The sequence below is a fragment of the Barbatula barbatula genome (assembly GCF_947034865.1).
Source record: "Barbatula barbatula genome assembly, chromosome: 7".
NCBI classification, from domain to species: domain Eukaryota; kingdom Metazoa; phylum Chordata; class Actinopteri; order Cypriniformes; family Nemacheilidae; genus Barbatula; species Barbatula barbatula.
In genome coordinates this window covers 945972-962358 of record NC_136770.1, presented here as the reverse complement: position 1 = coordinate 962358, position 16387 = coordinate 945972, and the positions used below count along the sequence as shown (strand labels likewise).

The 16387-nt window shown below is 40.9% G+C and overlaps 2 protein-coding genes across 2 annotated transcripts; one reads left to right on the top strand and one right to left on the bottom strand.

The window, feature by feature from the left end:
* Positions 1–7714, top strand: atp7b (ATPase copper transporting beta; the record flags this gene model as incomplete). The annotated part of the gene is made up of 18 exons (XM_079460682.1): positions 1–138; positions 294–455; positions 576–658; positions 853–1036; positions 1120–1353; positions 1510–1601; positions 1706–1833; positions 2382–2536; positions 3376–3510; positions 3588–3782; positions 3874–4056; positions 4680–4896; positions 5138–5275; positions 5697–5839; positions 5983–6186; positions 6276–6393; positions 6470–6572; positions 6663–7714. 18 exons carry the CDS (start codon positions 1–3, stop codon positions 6934–6936), a joined length of 2886 nt encoding a protein of 961 aa, XP_079316808.1. The 3' UTR covers positions 6937–7714.
* Positions 7715–7982: 268 nt separating this feature from the next.
* Positions 7983–8972, bottom strand: b3galt1a (UDP-Gal:betaGlcNAc beta 1,3-galactosyltransferase, polypeptide 1a; the record flags this gene model as incomplete). The annotated part of the gene is made up of 1 exon (XM_079460681.1): positions 7983–8972. One exon carries the CDS (start codon positions 8970–8972, stop codon positions 7983–7985), a length of 990 nt encoding a protein of 329 aa, XP_079316807.1.
* Positions 8973–16387: the final 7415 nt, after the last annotated feature.

Here is a 16387-nt window from a genome sequence, read left to right as displayed (position 1 = left end):
ATGGCTGGTAAAGCCGAGGTGAGGTATGATCCCGCACTTCTAGATCCGTCACGGATCGGTCAGCTCATCTCTGATCTGGGTTTCGGAGCATCTGTGATGGAGGAGAACACAGTGCAGGATGGAATCTTGAATCTCTCTGTGAGTGCACACATTTGCCATTTATCATTTTTTCATCAGACGCTTTGATTTGTCCTGCTTGGAAATTCTTAAGAAGGGCTGATGTAGAATGTTTTGATGTACGTCAATTTAAATCCTCCAAGCTTGTTTCAGTCTCTACATGGATATTTCGTCAGGTCACCGGTATGACATGTGCTTCCTGTGTCCATAACATCCAAAGCACACTTTTGAGAACAGAGGGGATTCTGGAAGCCTCCGTTGCCCTGGCAACAAACAAAGCTCATGTGAAGTTTGACCCGGATTTGTTAGGCCCTCGAGATATCATCAGAATCATTGAGGTACATATAATGAAATTATTAATAACGAGAGAAAGATAGTGGCTTGTTATACAGTACTAATTCATCTCTCTCTCTCTCTCTCTCTCTCTCTCTCTCTCTCTCTCTCTGTCGGTTCATAAGGGATTGGGTTTTGGAGTTTCTTTGATAAAGAATGAGGGATTAGGCAAAAACAACATGTTGGACCACCAGGAGGAGATTCGACAGCAAGTATCTTATTTAAATAATAATCTGTCTGGTTCTGTCAGCTATACCAATACAAGACAACCGAGAGCTCCATCAAATCTCTTGACCTACATCGGATGTTTACCTTTCTCTTTAGGGATGATGTCATTTGTATAAAACGCTATGAAAATCTAGTATGTAACGTATTTTTTTAAAGATAACATTTAATCTGTAGATGGAAGCACTCGTTTCTCTTCAGTCTGGTGTTTGGGATTCCTGTGATGGGTTTGATGATTTATATGATGGTGATGGACAGTCAACACAAGGAACATGGCGGCTCCATGCCCGCGGATCAAAACATCTTACCTGGTCTCTCCATCATGAATCTGGCCTTCTTTCTGCTCTGCACACCTGTTCAGGTACAGTGCCTTAATGACACCTGACTTTAGAATTACACATGGAACACTCCTATTGAGCATCGATTGAATTGTTCCTTATTCAGTTTCTAGGTGGTCGCTACTTCTACGTACAAGCGTATCGTTCGCTCAGACACGGTGTGGCCAACATGGACGTGTTGATTGTTTTGGCGACCACCATTGCATACGTGTACTCTTGTGTGGTGCTGCTCGTGGCCATGATCGAAGGAGCCAAACAGAGCCCACTCACATTTTTTGACACGCCTCCCATGCTTTTTGTATTCATCGCTCTGGGACGCTGGCTGGAGCATGTGGTGAAGGTGAAGAAACAGTGAATGAATAGTCTTTAGTGCTAATATGGCGTAAAAAGTAAATGAAGAAAGCAAGAAACTGTACGTAATCTCTCAAATGTGTTAATTTGGCTAGAACGATCTCCATGCTCAGAAAATCAAGCAAATTATAATTTACCCGTTCAGAGTAAAACCTCAGAGGCTTTGGCAAAACTCATGTCTCTCCAAGCTACAGATGCCACCATCGTGTCCCTGGGCCCTGACAACACTATTATCAGGTTCATATCACTTTATTCTTAACACAATATATATTAAATCTGAATTTATATTCCAACCGATGTTATTGCCAGTAAAATAGCATTTGAAGTTTTCTGTATGTCAGAGAGGAGCAGGTGTCTGTGGATCTGGTACAGAGGGGTGATGTGGTGAAAGTGGCACCAGGAGGAAAGTTTCCCGTGGACGGGAAGGTCATCGAGGGCACATCTATGGCAGACGAGTCTCTTATCACTGGTACATGACTTATTGCATCCCGCAGTCACATCCTTGTGTAATATCTGTGCCATTACCATTACAAACAAAACAAGTTCATTTGATTATTTTATCGTTCAAGTTTATTTTTAAGTGTACTTAATGCAGTTAGTATTATTTCAATGCTACTTGGTACTAAATGGCCCACTTTTGTTGTTTATAAAGGGTACAGTAGTAAACTTTGAGAACAGAACTATAGGTTACAACGACATTTCGGTGAGAAGTACATAAAAAGGAAACTGAACGTATACTTTCTTATTTTAAGTTCAGAAGAAGTATACTCTTATTGTAAACGTAAACAAATGAAAATACAAACACTCCGACTGTCTTCTGTTAACTTTGAAAGGGAATCTGTCTTCTGCATGTTCTAGTGGTTTGGCCTGTTCATTAGATTAGATTAGATTCAACTTTATTGTCATTTCTACAAATACAAGTACAGTGTAACGAAAATGAGTTCTGACGAAGTTAAAGGGACTCAAAGAACAGAAGCTGACTGATGGATGAGAATCTAAGTCTCAGTTTCTCTCCAGGTGAGCCGATGCCTGTGATCAAGAGAGCGGGGAGCTACGTGATCGCCGGCTCTATTAATGCTCACGGAGCTCTGCTGGTGGAGGCCACACATGTGGGGTCCGAGACCACCCTCTGCCAGATAGTTAAACTAGTGGAAGAGGCTCAGACGTCAAAGGTAACACCCACGCACACACGCACACGCACACGCACACACACACACAGGTTTCCATGTTTTAGGGGGTTTATTAGGTTAAGGTGTTGGTTTATGGTAAGGGGATAGAATATATCATAAGGATGATCTAATCACACAAAGCTTTCTGCATTGTTTTATTTTCAATAAATATCATTCTGTATGATTTGTAAGGTATTTTCCCTCATGGGGACCTACAAACTGTCCCCACAAGGTCAAGCTCTACTGGTATTACTATCTTTGTGGGGACATTAGACCCCCACTAGTACACACACACACACAAGATTCACAAGTTTGTCCACACACAAATATATTCACAAACAGACAAACAAAAACCAGGAACATTTTTGGTTTATGACATGATGACACTTATTTTTGTTGATTTATTGTTTATAAATACAGCACATAATAATGCAATTCCTACAATTTTATTTTATTTGACACACTTTCTTAAATGAACATGTTTTTTTATGTTGGGTGGTGTTACTGTCCGGACTCTGGAGATTGTAAAAGTGATTGGTAAAATTGTTGGAATTTGTTTAACATCGTTCAAAAAATGTTGTTTCATAAAATAGAGCAGCTGTGATTTTGTTTAGAAATATTTTAACATGTTTTCTTTTTTTTGGTCTTTTTAAATGGCAGATATTTTGACCCTTTAAGGAATGTTTTGGCATGTGTCAAATACAGTAGAAGTGAACTGTATCTATTATATATAATAATATTTCTTCGATTACATTTTCCCCATTATCTAAACTAAACACTTTATCGTCTTGTCCTTGTTAAGTCCTCATGGTTTCTGTCCTGATGTCTTTCTTTCTCTTTAGGCACCCATTCAACAGTTAGCTGATAAACTGAGTGGCTATTTCGTTCCCTTCATAGTCATCATCTCAGCGCTCACGGTGGTGGCGTGGCTCATCATTGGCTTTTTGGACTTTAACATAGTTGCGCAATATTTTCCTGTGAGTTATCTGCTGGACTGGTTGCACACTGTACACACGGGTGTGCACAAGAGAAAACTCTCGTATTATCTCTACAGGGTTACGAGCTAAACATCTCCAGAACAGATGTGATCATCCGCTTCGCCTTTCAAGCCTCCATCACGGTTCTGTCTATCGCGTGTCCGTGTTCCCTGGGTCTGGCCACACCGACCGCAGTTATGGTCGGCACCGGAGTGGGCGCTCAGAATGGCATTCTTATAAAGGGAGGAGAACCTCTGGAGATGGCCCACAAGGCAATAACCAACGCTTGAACCTTAATGGATTTTTATATTTATATACAACATTTTCTATATATCTGTTACCCTCCCTTTGCTCGCCCTGCAGGTCAAGGCTGTTATGTTCGATAAGACGGGCACCATCACTAATGGGGTGCCTCAGGTGACCCGAGTGCTGGTGCTGTGGGACCGAGCAAAGCTTCCTCTCCGGAAGGTTCTGGCTGTTGTGGGCACGGCTGAGGCGAGCAGCGAGCACCCGCTGGGCACGGCTGTCGCCAAGCATTGCAAAGAGGTCAGAGGAAACCAACACACAACACTTGTAGACTTCAGTTGAGTTTGATGACCTACTTCACTTATGAAACTCTGGAATCCTGCCAGCGTGACTCGGCTGCCTCACTTGCATGCTCACTGCATCGCTTTGCTTCATCTGTTTTGAAGGGAACATGAACCGGTTTTCACAACAGAATATTAAGGACGCTATTCTGTGGACATTTCATCCATTAGATGTTAGATGTGTAATGTGGCCGTTCTGTTCTCACACAATGTCATTTCATTGGTTAACACCCACCGGGCCTGGATTACATCATCAGAAGCGATCAAACATTCCAGAGGCAGACAAAGTGATTTTCATGATGATTTAACCAACTGAAAAGGGGGACATTCAATAGCCTTCTATTGTTTTAAACCCACATCCTATTTGATGCATTGTTGTACTATATTTTAGTGCATTTTTGCAGACAAGAACATCCAAAAAGGAGATTTGGCTGACTTTATGCATGTATACAATCCAACAGGGAATGAGATTTATTCATAAAAACTAAATGTGATTTGCTATCTCCTCCTGGCGGTCACTTTAGATTTGATATTTGTTTATGTTTTCTCAATGGTTTCTGGTGTATTTCTGTATCTCTGTAGGAGTTGGCTTCAGACACGCTGGGGTACTGTTATGACTTCCAGGCCGTTCCTGGCTGTGGAATCAGCTGTAAAGTTTCCAACATAGAGGATCTGCTGCAGAACAACCCCAAAACACACGAGACCCACGGAGCAAAACACACATCAGCATCTCTCCTCACCCTCCACGGAGCCACCACAGACGAGAGCAGTCTGCTGACGGATACAGACACAGGGTCAGGTGTGAGAAATCGGTTTCTAGCGCCCGCTAGTGTGAGATTTGTGTATTACTAGAACCTTCGATGCCTCTATGACGGCCTTTTCTCTTTTACAGCATTTCAAAAAATAGACCATGAAATAGCAATTGAGTTTACATAACCGTTTTTGACCCTTTCTTTGGCTTTTGGTTATGCTGTTTTTATTGCTTTTCCGTATAAGTGACATGTGTTTTAGTAGAATGACCCTTGTGTAATGTTTTCCAGACTGTCCTTCATACTCTGTGTTGATCGGGAACAGACAGTGGATGAATAGAAACGGTTTGGAGGTCACAGCCGATGTGGATGATGCCATGAGCAGCCATGAAACCAAAGGACAGACGGCCATACTGGTGGCTATTGATGGTACACTGTCATTGTCATGTTCAAGTTTATTTTCACCTTGTGTACGATTCAAAGGTTTTCCATTAAAAATAACAAAGCCCCTTTCTTGAATATTTCAACGCAAAGAAACATTTCTTGGTTCTTTTGTTTTCCATTAACTATTAACATTCTGAAATCAAAATACATTTATTTGATCAAATCATCTTGAAGTGGGTTCTTAGTGAAGAGGTCAAACTTCATTCAAGTTTATTTTTCTTATCCCATTGGCATAGAACTTTCTTGTTGTGAGCACCTTACGTCACCTAAACACACGTCTTTTAGTCTTTTTTGAGTTATTTCCTTTTTTCAAGAAAATGTATCTTAAAGGGATAGTTCACCCCAAAATAAAAATTCTCTCATCATTGCTTACCCTTCTGAAATTGTTGTTTATTGTTTCTCTCAGGGGTTCTGTGTGCCATGTTAGCTATAGCAGATACAGTGAAGACAGAGTCGGCTTTGGCCGTTCGTACCCTGAGAAGTATGGGTATAGAAGTGTTCATGATCACAGGAGACAACAGACGCACAGCCCGGGCCATCGCCACACAGGTACTCGCACAGATAAATGAACCGTGCCGGCTAAATCACGTCTTCACTTGCAAAACAAAGTAATGAAGAAACTAGTGAAACATAATGAGAAAAAATCATTTTCCCCTATTATTCTTAACTGTGGAAGTGAAACGTTTATGCAGGTGGGTATCAGGACGGTGTTTGCGGAGGTCTTGCCATCACATAAAGTGGCAAAGGTTCAGGAATTGCAGGAAAGAGGTCTGAAGGTGGCAATGGTTGGCGACGGGGTGAACGACTCGCCCGCTCTCGCTCATGCAGATCTGGGCATCGCCATCGGAACAGGCACCGATGTTGCTATAGAAGCTGCAGATATCGTTCTTATTCGCGTGAGTCTTTCCATCACGTGTCCGTCATCAGCAAACAGTTGTATTTCCAAAGAATGTACTTTTCAGAGTTGTTTTCTTGATCGATTTAGAATGATCTGCTGGACGTCGTGGCCAGCATTGAGCTGTCTAAAACGACGGTGAGGAGAATCAGGATTAACTTTGTGTTTGCTCTCATTTATAACTTGCTTGGCATCCCTATCGCAGCTGGTGAGTGAGAGACACGCACAAACACAAACTCACTTTTCAACTGATGCTGTGACAATACAGACATGTTTGTTGCCAGGTGTGTTTATGCCTGTTGGTCTGGTGCTTCAGCCCTGGATGGCTTCTGCTGCGATGGCGGCGTCGTCTGTCTCTGTGGTCCTGTCTTCTTTACTCCTGAAACTGTGAGTTCACATCACACCGAGATCAAATCCTCACACGCACACGAGTCTGTAAAGAGATTCTGTAAATATCTTTCAATGTCTTTTTAACAGCTACAAGAAGACATCAGTAGATGAGTACGAGTGGAGAGCTCAGGGTCATAAAGTGAGTCTGAGTCCGTCTCAGGTCAACACACATGTGGGAATGGAAACCCATCCCTGCAGTCCTCTTTCATTTCACAGAGGATGGGACCGAAAGAGGCGGAGACTTTCAGACTCCTCCTCTCTTAACACGAACTCCTCCCACCCATCCACAGCACAAGCGTATAGCACCACACAATACTCTCGACTGGATTCTCATGTGTCTGATCGCAACTTCATCGTGTAACTGAACATAAACATATTGATGAAAAAAAACGAAGAAATCTTATTTTAAGTTTCTTATATTTTCGCAGTCCTTTTAGCAAGGTTGATTTTTTCCATTTAATAAAGTTAAGTTGACATGTTATATTCCTGGTCCTCAGGTCTGGGGAAGCTGCTGGAAATGATAGATCAAGAAAAACGAACCTGTGGAATTTTATTGTAGCTTTTAAAAGAGGGGATTCACAAGCGTACGAAGTGATGAAACGATTCACCGTGAACCGTTGAAATCGATTATATTATGTGTCGATTCAAGATTGTTATTTGAACCGTAATACGTGTTTTGAACAGCAGTGGCCGCTGTGTTTACGGGCAAACTTTGTAAAAATGGATTTGCTGATCTTAGTTTGTTTACATTAAAGAGACTTTTGTATTCTTCATTTTTTATTTGATTTCGAATTTGCTTTTAAATCACAGTTTAGTTTTGTCATTTGAAATAAACAATATTTTATTTTACAAAGAAATGTGCAGCAATGGAGAAATAATAAAGGGCAGTAATGTGTCTCAACTCATTTTGTAAAAATAAATCGTATGGTGAATCGTAACATCTCTTGTAAGAACGTGTGTGTTCGCAGTTTTATTGTACCCTTCTCCACAGCAGAATAATATTTCTATGTGCATTTCTATAACTGAACTCTACTGTTTTGCAAAAGCTGTAACTTCACATAAACTCATCGTCATTGAAGAGATATACAGGATTAAATGTGGTAATGGCAGACATTTGGGAAAGTAAATACTTCACGTATAATTTTGTGTTTCCTTGAAAGTTGTTCCTATAGTAATTCACAGCATATATTGTACATTCAAGCAGTTCGGTAGATAAATAATAACGTTTGTAAGGCCTAAAAGATCATTTCTAAACCATTACAACCCATTTATAAGTCTGGAATCATGGGTAAACTAACCTGTGTGTGTGTGTGGGGAACGATCCGGTTAATATCAAGATGTATTTTCTGCAACGTGTCCAAAGTTTGGAATGAAAGCACGTCAAAACCACCTGGACTGTTCTGTTTGTTAGCATTTCAGGTGTTTCTTGTTGGACATATCGTTCCATATTCGAAGGATCTCCTCCGGTGAGATCTGATGTACAGTCAACACTTTTCTGTAGCGGCACAGACTGTACGTCATCTTCCAGTGGTTAAATCCGTTGTTCTGGAAGAGATGAATGCCGAGTTTGCGCAGACACAATCCCACGTAAACGTCTTCCAAGTGCAAGAGTCTCGTATGGAGCGACGTCTTGTACACCAGCTCGGCCACGTCTCCAGAGAACACGTATCCGGTGCCGGAACAGAACGGCGGGTACCTGCTGTCAGGGTAGAGCTCTCTGGGCATAAACCACTTGTTGTGGACGTCTCGTATGGGTCCTCCGTTTATCACGCGACCCGTGAAAAAGCGCCGCCTCGGCTTGGCGTTAGGCCTGAGAAGGTTTAATACCAAATTGTCCATGTTGACGAATATATCGCTGTCGGTTTTCATGACGTAGCGAGCGTCAGAGCAATACGTGGAAACCCAGCGCAAGCCCATGATGGTCTTCAGGGTCAGATTGTGGTAGGAATCCACAAAGTCCTCCACCAGGATGTCGTGGAAGATCTGACTCTCCTGTTCCACCATCTTGTTGAGGACCGGCTCCGTGCTGAAGCCCAAGAGGAACAGCGTCAAAATGCGAATGTCTCCGAACGCGTTCTCGTCTCCCCACGTCTCGCGGATGGCCTGCCGGGCGTCGAACTCCTTGTGGTTGGTGCTGATGAGGAGGACGAGGAAGGGTGGCGTGCCCTCGCATTTTTGGGCCTCGTTGATGAGGTACTTGAAATCGTGCGGATTGAGGGAACGCGTGCGGATGTTGCTGAAAGTCTCATTCTTCGAGGGCCTTGGTGGCGGTTTGCGCACCGTGAAGGTCATCTGCCCAACGTAGGTGGTCGAGGGCCGCGAGCCGCTGAGATACCACAGAGCGCTGGCCCAGCACACCACAGTCAACATGTACAAACACGACACCTTCGATGGCATCTCGGATCACCTGTCGGTCAGTCCACGGGCCGATCACGTCAAGTTATTTCAAGAACATCGCTTAAATGAACTCAAACCAGCCATCCCAAGGCCGGTTTGGATTTTTTCGGAAGCATCGCTCTGTCTTGATATATTTTCCCCAAATGATTGATTCTGCGTTGGCTTTACTGTGTCTGTGACTCATGATTTCTCTCTCAGATGTTTCTAGAAGCTTTAGACTTCATTGACTTTTTTTGCTGAGATCTGCAGCATCTGCTTTCCCAGTCTTGACCTTCTGTCTGTGTTGGGTCATCATACATAAAGCGTGGATGATTCTCAGTTCAGGTACTGCTGGACGTCTGTTTGTAGGTCAATGCGAGTCGAGATGCCCTCGCCTCTGGTGATGGGTGTACGCTTTCTTCCCAGATCTCACGGTTAGGCTGCGTGTGAATCTAAACTGGACAAAAAAAGTCATATGTAAGTGCTGAATATGATAAATAAGATCATTACACAAATACAATTAAATATTTTATTTTATCCTCTTGATTTCACTTTTCATTTGGATCACCGTCAGCCTCTCTGTTTTTTTTCAAAGGTCAGAAACATGCAAATACTGTAAATGTCAAGCTAAGGAAATACATTAGGACAGGCTGTGTCAGTACTTCTATTTCACTTAAACTGAAGAAAAGTCTGTCATCATTTACTCGCCCTTTTGTCATTTCAAACCTGTATGACTTTCTTTCATTCCGCAGAACACTAATGGATCTCATTCACTTGCATTGGCTTTGTGTCCATACCGCAGAAGTGAAAGGGGTCTCGGTCTGTTCGGTTTACCAACTTTCTTCCAAATATCTTCTTTTTGTGTTCTGCGGAAGAAAGAAAGTCCTAAAGGTTTGAAATGGCGAGAACGTGACTTAATGATGACAACATTTTTATTTTTGGGTGAACTGTCACTTTAAGACCAAGAAACGTTCACAGACTGTCATCATGTGCTAAGTTCCCATTCACTGACATCATCACTTTTATTTAAGGTGAACAGTTCCTTAAATATAATATGTTCCTGACAGTGAATGTCAACAATAGTATATCAGACAAAACACACTGAACTCTCCACAATTCTTGTTCAGTGATTTTGTTTTGTTGAGGCGGTATCATTTTGTAATTCGGAGCACAGCATCTGTCTTCTGTCGCCGTGGGAAACTCAGCTGTTGCCATGGGGCATCCGTTCGAGCACAGTGATTTTCCCTTAAAGTGACAGTACATCAAAACATGAAACTCTTCATTTCATGAATATCTGATTGTTAGATTAACAGAAAAATCAGTAAGATGTGGGCGGACACATGGGTTAGTCATAAAAGTGAGTAAATAATCACATCTTTGTTCATTTTTGTGAAATGTTCAGATCCACACTTGATGATGTCGGTGTGTTTATGGTTCTGCGTATATCTGTCATTTGTATGCAAATGTTTCTGAGTCGTCGTAATCCTTTCCTTTGAGTGAACGGTGCGCTGGAGGTATTTGAGTGACAGTTAAGGCCAGTCTCCTCTTACCTAACGTATTGATCCTTTCTATCTCTCTTTCACCATCATGACAAACTGTACCAACCATAAGATCAAATAAATATTTACAGTACATTCATAAAAGCTTCATGTTCCTGCCAAATGCAAATGCACAGACAGCTCTATCAGACAACAGTGTCTGATGGAGACATGAATTGTTTGACTGTGGCAGGCATATATAATTATATTTATAACAGATGAAATCAGTCAGAGACATGTACTGACCATTACTGATTCATATATTTCATATATATACTGAGTTCCCTGGATCTTTCCAGAACTTGTATTTGTAAATGTAACTGTGTTCAATCAGTCTTGTTAATGGCTTGTCTTTGTGTTTTAATTCGACGGTCAATTGTCTTCTTTCTCTTTCCGTCTGTCTGACTCAATGTGACTCAAGGCGGCACATTTGTCACGTGCGTAATTGTGTTTGCTTATATTATGCAACTTTCTATGATTTATGGATCAATAAAAAAGATGTCTGCTCTCAATCCTGAGCTTGTGTGTGTGAGAAAGAGACGGCTGCACATGGAATAGATATGTTTCCTACGCGATTGTAATTCAAAGTTAACTTTGAGATCATTCAGCTCGGAGTTACAATTCTGCATCCTCTCTAAGACTTTCATTCGTAAGATTTAATTGTTTAAAGCTAAACACAAATGCATATTTGCATCAGTGAAGAAGGCAAATGGCCACAAGCTCTTGCATTCGGCATCAATGCAATAATGTTTGTGCGTTTACGACAGCCATGAGGATTCCGTCTAATAACACATCACATCATTTCTAACCACTTCTCAGAAGAACCACGCTCTCTCTTGTCCTAAAATATTTATGGGAATAAATGCTTAAACAGGAAAATGTGATTGGTATGCGAGGGAAGTTTATTCTCTCTCGGCACAGAGAGAAGCTGCTCTGAAAACAACAGCGTTATATTATCAGTGCTGCAGGGAATGAGTGCAAATACACACAGTATGAATGACTCAACCTTTTCTTTCATAATAACAATGAAGCAAGCCATGCCACATAAAAAACAATCTATACACAGTTAATGTGCATTCAAAAACAATACAATATATGAAGAGCCCAAACAAACAGATGCCATAACATCAGAAACTGAGGGCAACAATAGGGGTGTGAGTTTAACAGGGAGAGATTGGGTTTTTAAAAAACAGGTGACATGGGTTTGAGCAAAGGCCTAAAGAGTGCTAAGTCACCTCAAAAGTTGACTTCATAAATAATAAAGATTTACATTGAATCAACATAGAAAATAACCAATTTAACATTGAATTAACAGTAAATCACTCGTATTTGCTATCCAGATTATTATGCAGATATGTGAATTTCTTACTTCAGCAGAATAATTCCCTGGAAATCAGAAGAATATCAATCCATGTACTGAACAACATTAGGGGAGAGCGGGGTAAGTTGTCACATGGGTAAGTTGTCACACTGTTCATAACTCCAACACTAGAGGCACTATCTCAAAAATCAAATAGCCACTTTGTGTGACTTCTTCTTCTATAGTAAATTTTCTGTTCACATGTGGTCAAGATCGCTCTAATCTGAGGTTAGCACAATTTTCTTTTTTTTCTGCTTAAAAAGTAAAAAATTGGCACTTTAAATTTTATGCAATAGAGCTTTATTAAATAAAATTGTTTAAAAATATTATTTTGCACAAAATAAAGGAGACAATAACAAGTCTTTTGATACTTTTGCTGCCGTGCTATGTTGAGCTAACCTTGAGATTTAGCCAACATTAGCACACATGTCAGTTTGGGGCAGGTTGTCTCAATGACTTTGGGGCAGGTCGTCACATGTGACAACTTGCCCCAGTACAAATAAACACATAAAACATTGTGATATTCTTATTTATTTGTAATTACAATACAGTTTTGGAAGAAAGGAAGGAAAGGCAGGAAATATCACAATAATCAGCAATTCTCACTGACACGCAAGTGAAGCAGCAAATAGAAATTGAAAAGAATAAGGCTGAATCTAGCAAAAAGCTGTTTCAAAAGAAATGGAAGCAAGGGGGGCAGTCAAAATCTGGACCTACGAAGAACAAGGCAGCTAAAAGAAGAAAAATCATACAAGAATCATCATCAGATGATGAAGAGTGCTTCTGCCTCGTCTGTGTGGAGCCATTTTCAAACAGTCGTCCAAATGAGACCTGGGTAAAATGTGTGAAATGCAACAAATGGGCCCATGATGCTTGCACCTCAGGCCAGGCAATTTATGTGTGCCAGAATTGTGACTCTGAAGATGAGTCTGATACAGGATTTGTTCAGATGTTAAAGATGTTAAGTTAAGAGAGTTATCTGCTGCATTCCATTCAGTTGTCATGGATAAAGTTCAAAGTAAAGTGGTCTTGCCACTTTATGTGTTTTGATTCAAATGTGTAGGCCTATTGTTTGGATTGAAATAATTGTTTTTCCAAATTCTCTTGGCCTGGTTGTTTATATTTCCAGTTCTGGATTGTTTATATTTCCAGTTCTGGATTGAATTTAAAAATTAAAATCAATATTCACAATTAAGTAGTTGTTCTTTTTTTCAGATAATCTATGTGACAACTTACCTGCCGATGGGGCAAATTGTCACAAGTGCACATTCTATATTCAACAGTCTACAACTCAGTAATGAGATAAGATATGAAAATGTAATGAATACAAATTATGTGCCCAAGACATTCTTCTTTCATTTGGTATGACATTTATACAATTGTGATGTATGGTGCTCAGTAAATGTTAAACAGTGTGAAAAGTGTGACAACATGCCCCGCTCTCCCCTATAAACAAAACACAAATATTCACCCAGAGGTTTGGTATATGTAGAAATTCACATCACAAAAATATCGTTTTTTCCTGAAGCTCTATAATGTCACATTACTTCAGCTTGCACTTTGCCACTTCATCCTCGATGTGACACGTAGAACATGTAATATTGACAATTTAGTATCGTTAAGACTTCGGAGGTCGCCAGTAGGATGCGCTGACGGATGACGCCACTTTCTGCATCACCCACAACACACAACGACCTCATCAAAGCTGAGTCAGTTCGATTTAACATCAAATGTTCACACTGGATTATACAGACAGAGCTGGCAGGTCTGTTAAACCCTGTCACGAAACCTCAATAGAAACGCACGCAGAATGCTTTACGCAATAAGCCTCATTTGCTCCATCCACTCTTTAAAAAGGTCGAGCTGTACGGTTCCATTCAAGATTTCTGTTCTTCGTTTTGGAAAAATCTTCCGCGGACTATAGAAAGATAAGAACGGCTTCTTGACTATAATGGATCTGTATGGCATCGCTGCGGAGCTCGTTTTAAGCGTCATTGTTTGTTTTGAAGAGAGCACCGTGAGAATAACACGACAGAGGCGCGCGTGTTGCGATAGAACACGATGGTGTGGTGATGTAAACGTACCTTTCTCAGTCGCATTGTGTGCTTTGGTGAGATGCTGTGTGAAGGAGCAGAAGAGGAATGGAGGCTCTAGTGCACAGGATGCTGCGGGTTACAGGGCTGTCCAATCAGCACCGCGCATGCGGCGCCACGCGCCAGTACCCGTAAGTACTGCTCATATCCATCAACACTGCAATCTCGACCGACCCTTTTAAATGACTTTAGTTTGAACATCTTTTATTTTATGAATGATCAGATCTTCTTTATTCATTTAAGCATTTTTTTTCTGAAAACAAATGTATTTATGTACTGACAATACCAGTTAGGCCTGTCAACAAACGCTATAAAATATAATCTATTGCTAACACATCATTCATTTATTCCCCTCCTGTGGTTGTCAATCTGAGTCTTTCTCAGGGAAACACAAAAGAAGATATTTTAAAATATGTTCATACTTAGGAAGTCAATATGGGTTCAAACGTTCTTCAAAATATGTGGTGTGTTTTGATGAAGAAGACTTGATGAGGTTAATGATGAATTTGTATCTTTTCAAACTGGAAATTTTTCCTTTTAATTTACAATACCATATCCATTACTGTTAAGTGTCGTCCGATTTACGCAAATGTTCTTACAATTTTAGTGAAATAATAGTTATTTATTTTAAATCGCTAAACAATTGTATTTCATTTTATTTGTTGTGAATGTCAAATGCACTTTCGGGGTTCATTACCCGTATCAAGATCAGAAAACATATTTTAGATAAAATACTGATAAAATACAAAAATATGCTGTTGGTTCCAGAAACTTGTTTTTTTATTGAACTATTGTAAATGCTTTTGCAGAATAATGCAGACAATTTATCCCTTAAAATCCAAAAACATATCAGGAATTCCATCAAACAGAAGCAGAAATCAAACGCTCTATAAAGAGATTAAAATAATACTTCGCATGGAACACAAGCAAAGATACATGGATTCTGAGTCAAACCTTTACAGCAAATACCAAAAAGAATCATCATCATCATCATATGTCCCCAATTCCTCTTGCACACCAGGTGCTTTAAATAATGCTTTCCAAAAGATTCAGAACGTGATTAAAATGTGCCTGGCGGGAGTATGAAAGAATACAAGCATGCTAACATTCATTTCTCCATGAACGGAGCTTTGGGATTGTTCTGTGATCGTGTATAATTGGCTGTATGGCGGATTGTGTGAATTCATCAATCATCCTCATAATATCGATTCTGTTTAATCTGATCCTCTATCGACAAGAAGTCATTTTCACCGTGGCAGAGGCCGCTGGCTTCACCCAGCGCGCTGGAAGCTTTGGTGTCATGTTTATCCAGCAGATTCTTCCTCATTTCTGCCTCTGCGTGTTGGCCCGCCTCCCCTTTTGATTCTATTCCGAAACCCAGAAGGTCATCCAGCTGAGATGAAGCGGATCCTTTGCTATAAACGTCGTCTTTAAATTCAGGCAACAAAGAGGAACTGTCATCAAACCCTGCAAATATGTCGTCTAAAAAACGTGAGTCACTGAACTTTGGGTTGTTGTCCGTCTCCGTGCAAACTAATGTTTTTGGATGTTCTGTGATGTCCTCTGAGTGTTTGGCACGTGGTGAGACAAGGACGTCCTGATGAAGTTGGAAACTGTCAAAGGCCGTCATCTCACTGCTGATGTTTTCTTCTTTTAATAAATCCCGAGGAGGACCCGAGCAGAAGTCCAGCAGATCTCCAGAATTTAATACCAGACCGCTGTTGTTATTATTGTTCGCGTTTCCGTTGGCTGTTTGGCCGTCTTGTATATCATCTATCGGTGTCACTTTAACATCTTCTCCTTCATTTACTTCACCTTGCTTTTTCGTGTCACTTTGCTCATTGCTGTCTTCGTTCTTTGCCTCTTCGCTCTCCTCACTTGCGTTCACGTCTTTTGCTTCGTCAAGTCCGTTTTCAGTTTTTACCTCGGACTCTTTTTCTCCATCCATCTCTTTTTCATCCCTCGTCTCATCTTTATGCTCTGCGGTCACGTTGTTTTCCTCACAGCTCTCTTTGGTTTCGTCTGGCTCCTTTTGTTCTGAAACCTCGACGGTTGCAGGCTCTGAATGTATTACAGCCGGCGATGACTCTTCTGTTGCGACTTTAACATGTCCTCCTCCGTTTTCTGCTTGGTTTCCGTTAGTCATTTCCCTCTTGCTTGAGTTTGAGGGTTCTGATTCAGCTTGAGGAGGCCACACCGGTTTAACCAACTTTACATCCTCCTCCACGGTATAAGACTTCTTCGAGGAATCGCTCGGGGGCGGCCACACAACTGCCATTTTTTGTGCTGCCATTTTAGTCTCATCAGGTGTTTTCTCATCAGCTGTATCCTCTGCACTGTGAGGATGACTTTCTTTCAGGTCGTGAGCTTGTTTGACGTCAATATCAGAATTGTTTCTTGTGTTTTCAGGTGAGTTGTCCTTTTTCTTTGTACACCAAAGTTCCT